The sequence below is a fragment of the Apteryx mantelli genome, chromosome 5 (assembly GCF_036417845.1).
Source record: "Apteryx mantelli isolate bAptMan1 chromosome 5, bAptMan1.hap1, whole genome shotgun sequence".
NCBI classification, from domain to species: domain Eukaryota; kingdom Metazoa; phylum Chordata; class Aves; order Apterygiformes; family Apterygidae; genus Apteryx; species Apteryx mantelli.
Window position 1 is genome coordinate 55,245,189 of NC_089982.1, and position 19,509 is coordinate 55,264,697.

General features: G+C 37.1%; 1 protein-coding gene across 1 annotated transcript in view; it reads left to right on the forward strand.

Moving 5' to 3' along the window:
* Positions 1-19,509, forward strand: part of SGCZ (sarcoglycan zeta) — a 237,860-nt gene that overhangs the window by 98,492 nt on the left and 119,859 nt on the right. Inside the window, exon 2 of the mRNA XM_067297146.1 lies at positions 15,165-15,266. Coding sequence (XP_067153247.1) covers positions 15,165-15,266 — 102 coding nt within the window. The remainder of the gene's footprint in view (positions 1-15,164; positions 15,267-19,509) is intronic.

The following is a 19,509-nucleotide window of genomic DNA, read 5'->3' on the forward strand; positions in this document are numbered from 1 at the left end:
AAGAAGTTGATGTTGGCATTTGGAAGGAAAGTTGGAATCATTATTGAAAGACAAGAACATGAGACAAGCTTTTCGGAAAAGTACTGAAGAAATGGGTACGGCAGCAGAAGGAAGAAAAAAAAAGGTATATTGATACATGGGACGCCTTGGTATAATACAAAGGAATTAACTAAGTTAGGAAATGAGGGTGTCTATGTGTGCTGACTACTGACCTTTAGCCTTTTAGGTAGCACAAGAAACACTTTGCAGTGCCATGGGAATTCTCTGTTGTTTGAGAGCGTTCTGTTGGTGCATATGTGCTTGGTACTTGCTGTAGGACTTGCTTGTACTGCAGACCACACATCGGTTTAGACATTTGTATTACCATTAAAGGCTATTGGTGCACTTTGAACAGTTCTTTTGATTTCATTTCATCCCAAAGGAATCTGCTTCACATACATGAACACTGCTCCACTGTCTAAGCCAACATGGGGTAAATGGGGAAATCAAGGATTCATTTTTAAAGCGTGCTACTGCTCTAAGCTATGTCACTATTGTAGATGCATTCTTGCTTCAGTCTTTACTGCTCAGGCCAGCCCTCAGGAACCCCAGACCCTGGAGGCAAGAGAGAAAGTCTGGAGAGAGGAAGACTTTCCCTTGGTGGAGGAGGAGTGGGTTAGAGATCATTTAAGCAAACTTGACACCCACAAATCCATGGGCCCTGATGGGATGCACCCACGAGTGCTGAGGGAGCTGGCGGACATTATTGCTAAGCCACTCTCCATCATCTTTGAAAGGTCATGGAGAACAGGAGAGGTGCCCGAGGACTGGAAGAAAGCCAATGTCACCCCAGTCTTTAAAAAGGGCAAGAAGGAGGACCCAGGGAACTACAGGCCAGTCAGCCTCACCTCCATCCCTGGAAAGGTGATGGAGCAGCTCATCCTGGAAGCCATCTCCACGCATGTGGAGGAAAAGAAGGTGATCAGGAGTAGTCAGCATGGCTTCACCAAGGGGAAATCATGCCTAACCAATCTGATAGCCTTCTATGATGGAATGACTGGCTGGGTAGATGAGGGGAGAGCAGTGGATGTTGTCTACCTAGACTTCAGCAAGGCTTTTGACACTGTCTCCCATAGCATCCTCATAGACAAGCTCAGGAAGTGTGGGTTAGATGAGTGGACAGTGAGGTGGATTGAGAACTGGCTGAATGGCAGAGCTCAGAGAGTTGTGCTCAGTGGCACAGAGTCTAGTTGGAGGCCTGTAGCTAGCGGTGTCCCCCAGGGGTCAGTCCTGGGTCCAGTCTTGTTCAACTTCTTCATCAATGACCTGGATGAAGGCACAGAGTGCACCCTCAGCAAGTTTGCTGACGATACAAAACTGGGAGGAGTGGCTGATACGCCAGAGGGCTGTGCTGCCATTCAAAGAGACTTGGACAGGCTGGAGAGGTGGGCAGAGAGGAACCTCATGAAATTCAACAAAGGGAAGTGCAGGGTCCTGCACCTGGGGAGGAATAACCCCATGCACCAGTACAGGTTGGGGGTTGACCTGCTGGAAAGCAGCTCTGCTGAGAAGGACCTGGGAGTGCTGGTGGACACCAAGTTAAGTATGAGGCAGCAATGTGCCCTTGTGGCCAAGAAGGCCAATGGTATCCTGGGCTGCATCAGAAAGAGTGTTGCCAGCAGGTCGAGGGAGGTGATTCTCCCCCTCTACTCAGCCCTGGTGAGGCCCCATCTGGAGTACTGCGTCCAGTTCTGGGCTCCCCAGTACAAGAGGGATGTGGCACTACTGGAGCAAGTCCAGCGAAGGGCCACAAAGATGATTAGGGGACTGGAGCATCTCTCTTATGAGGAAAGGCTGAGGGAGCTTGGCCTGTTTAGCTTGGAGAAGAGAAGGCTGAGAGGAGATCTTATCAATGTGTACAAGTATCTGAAGGGAGGGTGTCGAGAGGATGGGGCCAGACTCTTTTCAGTGGTGCCGAGCGACAGGACGCGAGGCAATGGGCACAAACTGAAACACAGACACTTCCATCTTAACATGAGGAAAAACTTTTTCACTGTGAGGGTGACAGAGCACTGGAACAGGTTGCCCCGAGAGGTGGTGGAGTCTCCTTCTCTGGAGATATTCAAAATGCGCCTGGATGCAATCCTGTGCAATATGCTCTAGGTGACCCTGCTTGAGCAGGGGGGTTGGACTAGATGATCTCCAGAGGTCCCTTCCAACCTCAGTGATTCTGTGATTCTGTGATTCTGTGATTTTTGGCTTTCAGATTTTAGGTACCTCAGAATGAAGTTTATTTTACTTGCCTGGTTTGAAAATACATACCTTATGCAAGTATTCTTAAATGCATTCATCCTTTCCCTGAAGGATCTTAATCCTTTATCACTAGGGTACCAATTAAAACAGAGAACCAATTTATGTTGACCTTTTGACTAAGGGAGAAATTTGAAAAGCAAAAAGAGTGTTAAAAATGTCAATATTCTTCAGTATCTATCAGAAGCTTTTCTTCTCCTTTGGGTAAATTGGTTCATTAAGGAGCTACCATTTCACTATATTTCCTTTTTTTCCCCCCCTCAGAGAAGTCTCCCAGGAAATCATCTCTACCAGGTCTCTTACTGAAGTCTGCCTTCTTGAAATCCATTGTTTTTACTTTGAGTTATTTTCCTTGCAGTCTAATGTTTGAGAATTCTGTCTTTTTGTGACCAGTCTCAACCATGTTACCTTTTTATCTTAGCATTCTTAAGTCTTTCTTATTTATTAATCAGAGTCAAATCTGAAGCAGCCTACCCTCATCACTCTTCATAAAAGCATGTTAGGAGTTTCTTGATCAACCTGTCTCCTGCTCCATTCGCAAAGAATGTCTGTTGTTCAGTATCCTACCTTATCCCAGAGGTCTATGCTCTGGGTGACCCTGCAAGTTTTTCACAAATACATCATCCACTTGATCCTTCTGGTCTGGGAAGAGACTCCCAAAGTGACAGTATAAATGACAATGCTTTTGAAATTTATAAACATCCTTTGCAGGTCTATCTTCCCTGCTTTGATCCAAACCTCAAAGCAAGTGCATTCATCCATCCTCCCTTACTTCTCTTTCTCAACGAGGTGTATGACAGGAATTTGAATTGTTATATCCCCTTCTCTCCCTATTTTGTTTTATTATTACTATAATTACAAATGAGCTGCTTGAAATAATGATCAGACGGCTGGTGAATCTGAAACCTCGTCAGACTCAGGAGAGAGTAGTGGTTAGTTGTGATTCTCAGGGTTTAGGACGTATAGCTTCTTTTTCTCTACTGCTGGGATGAGTTCTTCATTTGCTATTGGGGACTGGACCATTGGCTGCTTCCATAATCAGCTGTGTCTCTGTAGGATGTCCAGTTTGTCCTTCATGACTGGTACTTCTGCATTCCTTTCCAGCTGGCCAACTTCTTTTTCTTTGGAGGTCCTCAAGCCCAGCATGTTATTGATATTCTTTTGATGATACAGGCTTCTTTCCTTTGCCACTTTGCTTATAGGTCTCCTATCAGTTTCCTAAAGAATTCCTTTAGGATATTCTTTCATTCTTGGTTTCTGCTTTTAGAAATATATAAGCCTATGCTCCTCAGTTTGAGTAAAAAAAACTGGGTTGAAGAATTCCCCTTCAGGGTTCTTGTCTGGACACAACTGCTGGTAGTCCCCTATACAGACAGCAGTGGCAGCACCCTCATAGGTTGACTGATTTAGACTGAGACAGGTTTGACAACAGAGATGACTGATGCTATGCTGTTAAAGGATCGAATTGTGATCCTAAACTGTGTTTCTTAAACACCCTTCTCTAATCAATCTCTTGAATTACCCTGTTACAAAGGTTAGTGGGATGCTGAACTGTTGATTTACAAATACATAGCTTTTGTTGTCCTTCAGCTATCAGGAATTTGCCTTGCCATAAAAAGTTTGTTACATTTCAATTATAAATTCAAATCCCCCAAAACACACAATTGTCCTCCTAAATGAGTCACTTAAATTGTTCTTAAAAGTTGTCTTGAAATTATTCCATTTACAATACTTCTCCCCTCTGGCTACACAACTGTTAGCTCAGCATGACAAAAGGCTTTGAGAAGCTATCTGCAAGGAGATTAGGTAGATTCCTTGATCATTGTTGGTTACAATACTCTTCAAAAAAAATGGAGTGGTTTTTTTTTTAAATCCTTTCCTACTGAGGAAGAAAAGGAACTTGAAGCTATCTGTTATTAGATGAGTGTTCTACTGAGTAGGGTGTTAGATAAAAGGCATTTTCAAGGATTTTGTGGCATCAAATCTTTCATTTCCTTGATGGCAAGAGATGGAGCTCTGCAGCAAGCTACTTCACACCATTTGTTTTACTGAGTGTATCAATAAAGCAAGCTGTTGCTTATTGAAAGATGCATGGTAGCTGTTTTGGGAAACATGCAGTGTTTGTATTGGAATACTAAGTAATGCTTATAAACTTTGGTATTATAAAGACTGCAGTGGTAGATAGCTACAGTTCCTGAAAAGCAAAATTCTGCAATTACCAAGTTTGAAACAACACCTTTTTCTCATTTTAAAATAATCATTTTGTGTTTTGTCAAAGGTCTTTTAGATAGTCTTGCAAATTGATTAATGCTTTTTATTACACTGTGATCAAGGAAGCATCATAATAACCATTACTTAATGATATTTGTTATGTTATAAAAAAGCATACTCTGAGTATAAGTGCCAATCCAGGAAATTCAGACCTATCAGGTACTGGGTGAATACTCTAATGAGTAGGCTGTTAGATAAAAGAGGAGTTATTTTCCAGCAGCTTTGTGGTACCCAATCTTTCGTTTCCTTTGGTGTGAGAGCAAATATCTGATTGCAAGCACATCATAAATCAATAACATAACAATATTGCAAAAAAGCAGCTATCATGCTGGAATGAATAAACAAAGGTGAGGTAATCCTTCTGCTCTGCTTAGCAACAGTAAGTGTTCATATGCTGTGCTTGTTCTGGGTATTTTATCCCTCTTAGAGATACATGGAAGAGCTGAAGGCAAACTAGGAACAACAGGAAGCATTAAGACTTAAAAGGGCATACAAGGGAAGACTCGATGAATTCTGTTTAGTCTAAGCAATAATCTGTCTGAATGGAAAACAAAAAAAGTAAAGCAGCAGTGGAGACTCAGGTTATGTATTAGGAAAATATTCCTAACTCTAAAGATAGTTAAGCAGTAGTGTAAATTGCCCAAACAGAGCACAGAATCTCTCTTTAAGGGGGAGAGGCAGGGTGAGGAACACAAAAGAAAACCAACTATTAAGTCAGGAGTAGTTAAGGTATAGCTGACTGCTTCGGTGCAGGAGACCAGCCTTTTGCAGAACCTCTCAGCTGAGCCCACCACTCCATTCAGGGTATGCATTTTAATTTTTAAATGGGAATAAAAGCTGCTGGAGAGATGACTAATGCTTGTTTAGTCCTTGTTTTCTCTTCTGTCCCATTTTTTTCTAGTCCTGCAATGTCCAGTGTAGAATGATTTGGAAAACAGAAAAGTAGAAATACAAGATGAAACATGAATTAAAATATTTACCTGTCCCTAGCACGTATCTATCACAGCTGTGTGTGTGTGTAAAATAAGGTTGAAATACTAGGTAAAAATCTTGTTTTCTGTAAGAAACTGATTTTTAATTAAATTATGTATCAAAATAGCTTGATTTTTGAGGACCTGCTGCATTGTGTAGGTTTGGTTATCTGGCCTGATTCCTTTCTCCTTCAGATTATTTAGTTTCCTCTAAAACTGTTCTGAATATCTGTTGTTATAAATCAGAATGAGCAAATAGCAGAGTTTAGTGGCACAAACACTGAAATTTTAGTTCCATCAGCCTCCTTGAAAGGGCAAGGTAAAACAAACCAGCAAACACATGTAATCCCATCAGTATAACCTATTTTGTGTATGCGAATTAATGGATTACAAGGCATCACCCAGATCCTCTGTTTAACTTCTCCAGATGCTTAGGCTGACATTAATCTAACATTAGCTCAGTGTCAGAACTGGAATACTTGAGAAGTCTAGGTCCTAAAAACTGTTTGCAGCAATTCCCAGAGAAATGAAAGAGCCTCTGCTCTATCATTTTACTTATAAGCTTCATGCATACACCACAGACATGTTTCATGTAAGTAAATATTTCTTACAGATTTATCAACAAAGATGACTAGTTTTGTAAAGAGCGTGTTTGTTGGTTTGTTTGTCCTCCAATATCAGTATGCTAGGCAATCTGCAGTCTTACATTATTCTTTCTGAAGTCAAACAACCCCTTATTTGGAAAGTAAAATACAAGGATAACGTGTGATGAAATTTTCAGCATGGCTAAATAACGTTCTTCGTGATGTTGTGTCCAAGTTACAAGCAAGCTTCAAGAGGAGGTTAAATAACCCATGCAATTTATGTAGACAAAAGAAACATTATGTGTATAGGTGTGCGTGTGTGTGTACACACACACACACACACACACACACACACACACACATATATGCAACAATTTATTATTAGTCTAGGTAGAATATTAGTAGTGTTGTTATCAAAATAGTGTTATTAGTCCAGTTACAGTGATACTAATATTTATCATGCAAAATATCCAATTATTACAGCTCATTCCCCATAAGGATACAATTAATTGATATACACAAACTTCTACTATCTGCACTTTTCTTTGGTGTTAGGTTCACCCTTTTTGTGCATAGTAATGTGGGTCTTTATCATCCCACGTTCTTTGCCATGAGCAGCGTTGTGTTGATGGTGGGGTTTTCTTCCTCCTTGCCTTTGGTTATGTTTGCATTCGCTGACAAAGTCCAATGACTTGCTTTTTTTTCAGGGCCCGACAAACTCTGTGTTATAGCCAAATGCTGAAATATTAATCTCATATTGAAACAGTTACATTTTTGAATTTTTTTCACACTGGAAGTCAAGTGAAAAAAGTGTTACTTGACCACCTTGTATAGTAGGTTTGACTTCATATATCCCAAAGAAGGAGAGGGATGACAAGTAAAAAAGTAATACTTCTGGATTTACCACTTTTCAGTGTTTAGCTTCAGATGAAGGACAGACTTCACCTCCTGCCTCTTGTCTCATTGCATCCTCTGTTCCCAGCCTGTCTGCCCACCTTTACGCAGCTCGTGGTGCTCTAATGCTGCAGAGATCAAAAATCACTCACTAACTCGTACTTAGTAGTCTTGCTGACCAATACTGTGAGGAAAATTTGCTGTTCCCTGACCCTGTTTTACATTTCCCTTCTATTTTCATCCAGTGTGGAATTATAAAGAGTGTACAGTATTTTCTGTCTGGTTCAAGAAGTTTGATCGTAAGATGCTGTATAGGGGTGGAAACTGTTCTGACCACACATTAACTGAATCACAGAATTTTCATTTCAGAGATGGAGGTGTGCTGGCTACCAAGGTCTTTGAGAAAAGTCAAGTTTTGTGCATCTTAAGCTCTGTCTTCCTGAGTGTATAATAGTGCCCGGGAACACCATGAAGCACTAGATGCTTTGTATTATTTTTCATCCATTTCAGCTGCAAATGAAAATAAAAGGGTTAGGAGTATCAAAGCAGAAAAAGCTGCCGAATGAGATGGCATTCCCTGTCAGCCTTAGAGGATAAAAAGTTGTTTGGGCGGTGTGTGTGTGTGTTTCTGGGTTGTTTTTTATATAACTATGCATCTTCAGGAAAAGGGTTTATGTGGCATGAAAATCTTGGTAGTCTCAAAGCAGAGAACATGCTTCTAAATAAAGAAAATAATTAGTGTAATGCCGCAAATATTTAAGAGATATTAGGAATCTGTTTTTTTAATTTCTACACAATTTGGTCTAGATTTCAAATCCTTCTCAGCACATAGTTTCTGTAGGAATTATAGGTGTTCAACAGCTTTGAAAATCTTGTCTTTATTGGTTTAAATGCCTGAAACTTTAGATATTTTGGTGGAGATTGTTTAGTTAGTTCCTATGTTTTTTCTTGTTTATTAATTACCTTTGTTTTAAGAACATACTGTTTGAAACAAGAATTTATAATTTGTAATTTCAATATAAGAAACTTAAGAATAGCATACTTTAATCTGGAATAAATTGTGAAGAAAGGTCACTTGAATTCTGTCTGAATTCTGTCTTTTTCATTGACATTAAAGAACACATCTATGTATGGGTGAAAAATAACCTGACTACTCAGACCAGAGAATAAGATCAAATCTTTAGGTGAGAAAGATCTTATTGTCTGGTCTGGATAGATATATATATTTTCTATCAATATATGCAGATAAAGATTTGTATTTTCATTTCAAGATTAATTTCATAACTGAAGAAACCAAGCCATGTTTTACATTTTCAAAAAACATTCTGATTTTTAATGTTTTGCACAATATATTCAGGATATTCTAATTCCATTATATGTCACCTAGTAGTCTGACCTGTCTCCCTTCTTAACTATTTTTTCAGTTAAAATCTCATGGTCAGTACTCTCTTCCCACAAGTTATTTTTTCTCAGCCACTCTGTATCCCTTTAAACATTGCTCCACTTTATTACTGTAATTTCTTCCCCAGCTCTTCTCTGACTATATCTACTCTTGTCATTCTCACACAGCCTCAGCTATTATTTTCATCTAGTGGCCGCAGGCAGATGTCTGCTTCTGACTTGTCTCCATTGGTCCAGATTTTTGCTATCCCAGTGTTTTTTCCTTGATATCTCTCTCTGTTTACCTTTATTTTGGCTATTGAAATTCATACTTATCTTTCCTTGCAAGCCAGGCACACACCCTGTTTTCACTGCTGATACCACTACCCTTTTTCCCTTTATACAGAACTGTAGTTGACTGCATTTTTTTTTTCTTTGCTTACACATCCATACCCCATGTCCAAACACAATTTTCCTCCAGCTGGAATGTTGTTACAACTCTGATTGTAAAATCTATCCTTTCTTTGTGTGACCACAATACAAATAACTTCCCATGTTGTCATCTCCCTCATAATATTATTGTATCTCTTCCATTTCATCACCAATGTAACTACTAGTATCTTTTATCTTCCCCATCATCCCCATCACTGTGCCAGTCTTGCCGCATTTTCTGCCTTTTGTGCCATCATATCAGATTTGGTATTTTTTGCCTATCTTCAATATATTTCAGCACTTTGACACTCCCCATTTTTTTATTGTCATTTTGTTGCCTCAGCCACCTTTCTTCTGATCTCTTACCCTATTTTTTTTTCCTCTTGTGTAGCATCTTCATACATTTCAAGATATTTAATCTGTACTCTTTCATAGCATTGCAACCATATTCAGTTTGATTTTGAAGATTAGCTTCTGCCATGATACCTGCAAGCAACTGGCAGTGAATTCTTACTAATTTGAAGGACATTGAACATAGGTGCTTTGTTAAACATAATACTTTTTTTGTTGTTGTTGTTGTCCTTTTTCCCTGTTTTGTGCAGTACTTCCCTTCTTAGACTGTGAGCTTTTGGAGATAGAATCTGAGCTGGTTTATATGCTCAGAAAACAACTAGAACATCACAACTAACAATAGCATTTGAGGAAAAACTTGAACATCATTGATAATAATGGATTTCCTTGCCCCCTTGCTACTTTGTTGTTCCTGTTGCAAAACATTGAAACAGACACTCAGTATATCTTATTATTAAGGAAAACTTTAAAAACACCATGTAAAACTGAGATATAAAACTTTTGTCTCTCTCTTTTTTTTAATGTTTGAGCCAACTCAGATTAACCAACACTTCTGCTTATTTTTCACTCCACTTGTGGATACGAGTCCAACTATAAGTCCTACGGGAAAAGCTTCCATTTAAATTAGTGGAGTCCTTTGCTGCCTAGTCACTGCCTGTTCCCCTGTGAGAGGCACGACAGTTTCTTGGAGGGTCTATGAGAAGTCTGCTCTCAACTCACTTAAATGAGCTGCAGCGTCTCACTCTCCTGCATCCTCTCTGCAGGCCAACAAAGCTTGAATTCTGTGATCCTAAAGAAGTTGTTTTCTCCTCTTTCCCATAGCAGCACAACCCAGAGATTGCCAGGCTCCTGTGACCTTAGAAGTACTGATCTGAGCACAGGCTCATGCACAGAGCTTTGATTTCCTCTAGGCTGAGTTGTAAGAATTTACTGTCCTTTAGAACAAATGTTTATGTGTGTATGTATGTGTGTGTATACATACATATACATACATACACACACACACACACACACATATATATATATATAAAAAAAACCTGACAACCTGACAGTGGCTGAAAGAGTATGCTTGGGAGCAGTTATAAAAGTACAACATGTGCAGGTAGTCTTTCCTGTAGCAAGATCTTTCAATTTCTAGTAGTTTCTAGTAATTTCTAGTAGTGATTTAAGGATTTCCTGAATTTGCTTTGAATAGTTGAATAATGAAAGATGAAGAAGAAATATCTTTTTTTTTCATTTTTCATAGTGAAATCAAGTGAAAACATGTTTTGTTTTATTGTTAAAACAGTTGACTGAAAAGTGTAAGCACAGATAGATAATTCTGCTGAGCAAGGAAAGCTGATTTGCTGATTTGTTTCATTTACGTTAATGTGCTTGTTGTGTGGTAACTGCCATCAAGTAAAATCAGAGAATATTAGTGCAGCAACGCCAAGAAGTATGTGCAAATCAGTACCTTTGCTTCCAAAGCTTGATGCAAACAGATATGACAAATACAACTCTTCTTTTTGTCTTTAAGTCAAATCAGACTTTAATGTTATCCTGGTGCTTGAGTTGGTATAGTCATATGTGCCCTTGCATTCATTTGCATTGTGAGGAAATATAAGAAACTTGCATTTCTGTACTGGAGTGTTGTTTTCCCTGTTGTCTGAAGAGGATTTTAATTTTCTTTGACCAACATTCATGGCTGTGGTGGTAGATGTTGAAAAGTATTAGACGGACATCATTACCCCTCAATATAATCCTGAACATCTTCAGAAATGACAGAATAATCTTTAATTGATTTTTTTTCTTTTTACTTTCCTTTTTCTTTCTTTCTTTTTTTAACTTTTGTGTCCCTCCCTTTCTCCCTCCCTCTCCCCTTTTCTATTTTATAAAGTAAACTCTAAAATAACATGGATTCAAGCAAGAATTGAACTACTAATATAGATAGTGAACTTAACATTTAATTATTGTGAGGATAGACTTGAATAGTAGTACACCTAGCATATTTTTGCACTTGAATAAAATCAAATCACACAAAAATGATAATTTGAGTACCCATTGTCTGGAAAGCATGAAGTAATTTGGGCCATTTATTTAGAAGATTAGCAGAAGGAAAGCCTAAAACAAATTAAAATAATAATGTTACTTTAGAATCTTATCTACAGGAAGATGGAAGTATGTTTTAAGACTAGAAATTTCCTCTCCAGTCTTGTTTTAAACTCTTTTATATTAGTTTTCTTCTTTTTGTGGGAACCAAAGTTAAACTGATCTTCATAGGCCTAAGTACATTAAATGATGAACCAAGTAGACAAGATCTTCCCCCCGATAACCTTTTAAATTGTAATAACTTTTAACTAAATATGATACTTCTGAAAACTGTAATTTAGTGAAACAAGGAACCCTCCTTATTCCAAAGCCTGTTTAAATGAGATGGGGAATTATACATGAAGAAAACCTATTGGTCAGTGGCTCTGCAAATGGGGATAGTATTGTTTAAGCATTTTGTAGTACATCTTCTTATTTTCTTTATTTTATTATTTAATCTTATTTCATGACATCCATAGCAGACTTCAGGAAGTCAGTTCCTGGAAGATTATTGTATTTGTCGAGCAGTTAAGGTCACACTCATCCTATTTCAATTTTATGTCTTGTAACACCATTTGTGGCTTACACTCCAGAGTGTATTGCCTGTCTGGTCTTATTGAATAAATTTAACTAGGTTATAACGTAATTTACTGGAGGTAGAGCACTCCCGTATGCCCAGAGTCTTCCCATACTCAAACTGCTGAACTCTAGCAGAGGGTCAGGTGAGTGACTCTCTGCCACCTGGAAAAGTCATGCAGGGAAACAAAAGCTCTTCTTGACAAAGAAGGCTCTATCATTAGTTTGTTTATGAGACCTTGACAGTTTTAACTTGCTATACAAATTAACTTCCTGCTACTGAAAAATAAACAGGAAAAAATATGATAAGCAGCAAATATTAATGAACAAATTAATTTCTGTGCCTCAATTCCCTTTCTGTAAAATAAAAGCATCACTCTACATAAACCCACCAGAAGTATTTTGAAAATTGACATAGTTGTGAAGCACTCAGGCACTACAATACTACCCATGTATAAAAGCAGAAGCCAAGAGGAAAACTGATAATACTGTCATCAGAGCAGGATTTTAACAGAGCACAATTAATGAGGAGCAAATCAAATAACAATGAGGAGGAAGCAACATAACAAGTAGCTGCCTGTTAAGGTTTAAGGGAGTAATGCCACACTTGTGATGAATTTGCTGGGAGTCAGGTGGTGACATATTGTGTATAATATAATTACCGACTTTATTATACAGATACACACAAGATGAAACAAATTGAAGCTTCCTAGGCAACCTTAATTTTGGCATTTCCAGACTTCTGAAAGTTTTAGTTTGTATTTCTTAAGAATAATTTTTTGCAGGTTTTACCATTAATTATATTTTGTGCCTGGCAGTCACAAACATTCTATAGAAGCAGATGTAACAACGTATTGATTTTGCCTTTTCAGTTACAAAATGTGTTATTATCTAAATCAATAAATCAGTATCTAATTCCTGTTGAATATTTATTGGCTGCCAAAAATACAGCCTGGTTGTTGTCTTTCCTCAGGTTATTCTACCTTATTGTTGTATATCCATTATAATATATGGAAAAATAGGACTGTTTAAATTTTGAGTTAAGGGGTATTAGTGCAGATTATACATGCTTTTACAATTCCCTTATCTTACTTTCTTCTCAGAAAAAGGCACCACTCTCTCCATTTTCCATTTGTAATTATGAAACCTTAGGCATTGTATTTTAAAGTGCTTTTAAAAATTCAAGATATAATATCTCTTCTTTTAGGAAGCATTATTTGATAATTCAGCTGTCATAGTTTAAATATACAGAGCATTTATGCTAACAAAAAGGCAATTATTGGCTTTATGTAATCAATTTTGAATTATCCTGAAGATTATATGGACTGTTACAGAGTCTGCTAAATTTCTCTTGGTGCCATATTACTTTATCAAAGTATATTTGGGGTATAGATAGCCTGAGTAGTAGCTTTTATTATTCCATATTTCCTGTGTTTTGGAAAGGAGTTATATTTATTTTCTTACTCTGGTAGTTTCTGGTTGTATAGTCATAGGCACCTTATAATTGATGTGTGAAAGCATGATTTCCCAAATTATGTTCTTTACTTCTGTTACTATCTACTATACTTTTGAAAACTCTCTGTCTTTATACCCTGGCTGTGCTTGGGAATGATATCAATTGAATTACATTGTATAAGATGTGATTTTATTTTTATTTTATTTTTTTGTCTCTCACTCTTTAAATATCATTTTCACAGTCTTACTTAGATGTGGATACAGTAGTATCAATCTGAGATCTGCAATATTAGCATCATTATTTATTTTAGAAAGGGCATAGCTATAGTGGTATAAAGTATCTTTGTATAAGCGTAACTGCATTTCATCAAGTGTGTCCTTTTCTGGATCCAGCTTGAACAGCTGGGGCCTCTGCCATCCAGCTGTTTATGGCTGCCCAGCAGGTGGAGGTTACTTGTTTCACGGTTCAGCCAACAGAAGAGAAATGCAAGTTCTGACTACTCTGCTACAGTAAAATTAGCAATTGCTTCAAAGCATTTAATCAGCAATTAAGTTAAATTTGCTAGTTTTATACTTAAGCAGATCAAGTTGAGTTCCACTGGCTGTGCACTGAAGAAGTATATCCTCAGGTATGAATATAGTACCAGTCATCCAGGGATCATAGATCTTGGATTTCCATCAGTTTGCAAAATGATCCTATCTTTAAGTACCAAGCAGGTTTCACTGTTTTACCTATAAGAGTACAGCTGAAACCTTAAGATGTTATTTTTATATGCTTATATTTTATTGAGCATTGAATTATTTGATTTTTCTTGTTTCATCCAGACTTATACCATGACCCTTTTCCCATTTCTATTAAAAAAAACAAAATCCCAAAACAAAAAAAAAATTCAAAATTCTTCCCTTTTCACCAGCAACACGCTCTTGCATAATGACGAGCAACAACTACTACTAAAAAAAAACAGAAACACAAAACCTTTCTGCCTATTGGCTTTAATTGCTGGGAAAAGCAAAAATAATTGATTTCTCTACCAAAAACTTCATATATCTTTGGAGATAGTTTTGCTTAGCTGGCATTATTCAAGATCTGCTAGCTTCACCTCCATAGAAAAGGCATACTTATGGTCTGCTTTTGTACCTTGCATTTCATCCAGCCAAGGGACAATGTGTGCAGTTCACCATCAGAGTCCATAAGTGAAGCTTGCCTAGAAGTCCGCTGCCTAGCTGCTGTCTGAGATTTTTGGGAGAGCTGTGGACAGTGGAAACTTTAATGGGAACAATCATTTTCTGAACTTTTCCATAAGCCCACTGAATTTCCATCCCTAGACACTGGATGGGAGCGTTTCAGAAAAGCAAAAGAAATACACTGTAGAGTTAGACAGCTCATTTTCATGAGACAAATCTTCAGAGCTCCAAGGACATCATGATTAAGGAGTAATCTTAAATCAGGTTAATGTATAATCACATTAAAGTATAATATATATTTGTCTCTATTATTTTACTGTAAACTTCTTATTGCCCAGAATCTCCAGGTGACTTCAGTCACACTTCTGCTTGCCAGCACCACAAGTCTTGCACATGCTTTGGCTATTAGCTATGAAAAAAGCATTTAGCTTCATGAAAAAGATACTTCTGCATTATTATTTGACAATAATAAAAGGAAGACTTTTTTGATTTTTGAAAATCTGGCACTCCTTCCTATTTTCATATACCTATAAAAGTTTGTTCTTCTGTATTTTCTGTGAATTCCTTTTTGCTTCACCACTAGTGTTCTTGCACTGGCTATTTTTAGATATTAGGCTAGCTACTGTGTTCTTCTTTAAACTTTGTTCTGGATAAGGTAACTTCCTCAAATGAAATATATATATATATATATATATGTTATTGCTTATAGGATGGAATGGGAAATTTGAGAGTCACTAGAAAAGGAATACGACTTGAAGGAATATCTGAATTTCTACTTCCACTATATGTGAAAGAAATCCATTCCAGAAAGGTATGTTTTGCATCTTTTTTTCTTAATTTACAGTCAATATAAATGAAAAATTTCAGTCTCAAATTACCAAGTTTCATTCTTACACCTCCTAAACTAGCAATCAGTAGGGTTTTGTTTTGAGAATATGTTAAAAGAGAAAGCTGCCTTCATGTCAAAAATGAGTTTTTCTGAAACTTTGCTTGCCTCCTGAAAGAAATTTCTTACACTTAAGAAAGGAATCTCAAAGCATGTGTATTTTGTACTTGAAATGACCTCAGCATTGGAAATAGAACATTTGACAATTGATGTGAACTCTAGAAATCCAAGATTGATGGTGTAACATACACAAAATGCAGTGAAATAAATGAATAATTTTATATATGCTTAAGTAATTCAACCTGAGTCCTTTCTGGTTTTAGCTAGGTTTTTTTTTTTTTTTTTTTAATAGGTAAAAGCAATCTTACTAAACTGCATAATGTCTCTAAGATGGAATTTTTCAAAACAAACGATTTGTAATATTGTTAAATGTAATTGTTTTATCATTTAGCAGCAGGTTATTATAGAGAGGAAAAAAGTAAATCAGGATACTGTGTATTCAGAAGTTCAATATTACTCATTTTGACTCAGTCGTGCTGGTTTGTATAATATCATAGATCTATCAAAAATCATTTTGCAATATTTGAAATCTATTAAGTCCTTGCTCCCATACAAGTGATAACCTATGATCAGAGAAGAATGTTATAATGGTTTTCAGTTAATGAAGTGCAAAGAATTGTAATAATACAAAAGTTGACAGGAGTGCAGGACATGTTTATACCGTAAATGCTTTTGTGGAGAATTCTTTCTTTACAGTGTGTTGAAATTTATCTTACATGCATAAAAATATGTCTCAAGTACATTCATAAATGATGTCATGACAGTTTCCAATTTCTCTTAATTATTTAACTCTTAATTATGTTAACAGATGTGCAAGATGAACAGCTAGTCTCTTTGTCCTTTTCTTCTGTAAAACTAAGCTCTTTCAATGTTTAACAGAGTTGCAATATTGACCTAGGTAATGGAAATAGTCTATAATATTTAATTAACAGTGTATCCATCAATAATGTCCTATTTTTATTACTTTATTAAGCGGATAATATTCTTTTAGTTTTGGATTTAGTAAGGTCAAACTATGCTTTCTAAAATTGGAAAGGCATCTACAAGGGAAATTTGGCCGTGGTTTTTATCCTGGCTATGGAAAGGACTAAGTACCTCTAAAATAATTTCTATGATCTTTTAATATTTCCTTTATGGTTTCAAAACTACAGAATTTATCATATTAACCAACATACTTTCAGTTTTTCTATCTGTTTCTAATCTTAATATCAAATATAAAAAAAAATCTTTAATATCATGCTTAAAGCATGAACCTGTCCAGTATAAATATTTTGATATGTGGAGTTTGAAATCTGTGTAAAATTCCCAGGCTGTATAACCTGTATACCCACCCTTCAAGGAGGACGCTTTTTTTCCTAGAAATTACAGAATGTTGTTCATGGCGTGTTCATTTTTTCCTCAGTCCCTACTCACAGGTGGATGGTGTCTATTATTGTACCAGTTCCAGTTACTGTACATAACAGTTACGGATTTGGGATATTTGCTTGCAGAGGGCTTCACACTGCAGAACGTTGGCTCTATTAAAGTAAATGTGGAAACTTCTGTTTCAAGTGAGATTAATGAGATGTCCAAGTAGGGCCCTAATTTCACTCAGAGCTGCTAGCCAACCTGAGAAAAAATGCACACAAATATAAGTGCTATAAAGGAACAGGATGCAAAGTCTACCAGTAGCCTAACATAAGGTTACATTAGTCCTATAAGGCTGAAGGGAAATAAAGATAGGCCTGTCAATAAGTGTCCTCAAACCAACAGAAGAAAACAGGTAGAATACCTCAATAGCTGGACAAAGTATCTCAAATAAAATTTTACTTTTGGTGTCACAGATCTATTCAGGTCTGACATTAGAACACTTGTTATCTAGCTTAAAAAAGTATTATGTATGCAGATTTAGTTATCATCTTGCAGAGCTTGTGAATCCTGTGGTCATCCCAACTCTTCACCAACTTGTTCAGTAGTTATTGCGCTAAAGTTCTAGTAACTTGTGGCATATGCTAACGTGAATGGTACGGAGGAACACGGGGGAAAATCACTCTGGAGCTGTGCTTAGCTTTAAAGTAGGTGTTCAAGATGTCTCTGCATGTGGCGTTCCCAGGCATGTGGCATCTGCATGTGGCATTAGCTGCTGTGTCACTTGGGAAAGGGAACTCCGTGCTGGAGAAATCTTAAGTGTGAGTTAAGTTTCTGAGCTCTCATTATAGTCAGTAGAGATCTAGTCAATACAGGCAGTGTAAATTGGTTGGAGAATGGATATCTGAGTTCTTTAAAACAAAACAAAACAAACTTTAAATGATATTTTCTCCTGCCAGTGTATACAATTTACTATGGAAAAGTAGTAAAATTAGAAAGAAACAGTAAAAAAATTCACATCTTAAGTAAACAGAATATTCATTCATGTTTTGGCTGTAGAAGTTGCATAAATTAGATGGCTGCTCACTCGGAGGCGCAGTTTCCCCAATTTCTGTCATCTTGCTTTGCCCTTTCTGCTGCATTCTGCCAGTGTGGGTTCTGCAGACATAGATAACTGAAAAAAGTAAAAATTCCGTGAAACATGGCTATAATATCCTACCTAAAACTTCATTTTCACAAAAAATACATTTTTTATGTAGTTTTGTCAAAAGTGTTTTCATCAAATGAATTAACTTCATGTCAGATCTTGAACTTGAAATTCCACTTCTGTGTTTTCTCCAGACCTTTTCTTTGACTTCTTGGAATTTCTTAAATGTTGTTTGGTAAGCTTTCTTTGCCTTTGTTATCATGATGGCAAATCTTGATGGCAGTACTTTCTGGCTTTAGTGCAATGCTGAATCTGTTTCAGGTTAGTTAAAGAGCAAAATATTCAGTTATTAGAGAAAATCTTTCTACTTCCAGCCGCTGTTTTTAGGCTTACACTGATAGCTGAGCTGTTGACCTGTGGCCTTGAATTTTCTTGCAATGTGTCAGTATGCATCTTTATCGTTTAAGAATGGGCCATGTTCTGAACCGTCTTCACAGACTGTAACTAGACTTCTGCTTAGAGATATAGACAAATATTTCTGATGACTGTTGCTCATATGAGGTTAACATAATGATGGAGTTATTTTAAAATCCCATTTACTAGATCAAAATTTAGAAAGATATTTCACAATTATAAAGCATGTATGAAATTCCATCTAGTGTGGATAAAAGTTGAATTGATTAATATTGATTATGAACCAACCATCAAGGTAGTTTATATCATAAATGTTGCTTTGAAAAATGTGAGAAATTTGTGAGTTGAGATTCTTGTAAGTTACAAAGGTGTTAGTTTCTCTACCACTGCTTTTTTATGCATGTAATTACACTGGTCTTGTGTTGATAAAGTATCTGGTTTCTTCATTTGATTGTGCTAGTAGGAATACTGGTTGACCAGAGAGGTTGTGGAGTCTCCATCCTTGCAGATATTCAAAAGCCATCTGGACAGGGTCCTGGGCAACATGCTCCAGGTGACCCTGCTTGAGGAGGGGGTTGGACTAAATGATATCCAGAGGTCACTTCCGACCTCAACCATTCTGTGATTCTGTGATTTCTTGGCTAGAATAGAAATATATTTTTTTAACTTACATAGAAATAATTTTCTTTGCTTCTCTACAGTCTGTTTTATAGAAATCTCATGGAAGGTAATAGTTTAATGAAATTTTTGTTAAGTACCTCTTGCACAAAACATATAATCATAGAATAATTTAGGTTGCAAGGGTTGTCTGATCTGGTTACCTGGACAAAGCAGTGCCTTCTTTGAAGCTGCGTGAAGAAGGCATGTTACCCACGACTACCAAGCACCCTCATATGTACACCTTCTTGTCTCGGGGACCAGTGCATGATCAGTCTGGTTAGTTGTCGTGCCTGAAATGTGTTCATAATCAGTTATAATGTCCTGTGGAGATTTCATTTTTGTTGGTTTGGTGGTTGAGGGACAGAAACTCACCTTCCCCCCTCCCCCCCCCCCCAAGCATATTCTTCTAAAAACTTAAGGCCAAATTGTTCCCTGTATACAGCCTACTTTCTGCTCCGTAAGATGCCCCATTGCCATATAGTAAAACTATCATGAGAGTCCTGCACTCTTACCGCTACTGAGGGATGATGGTACCAGAGA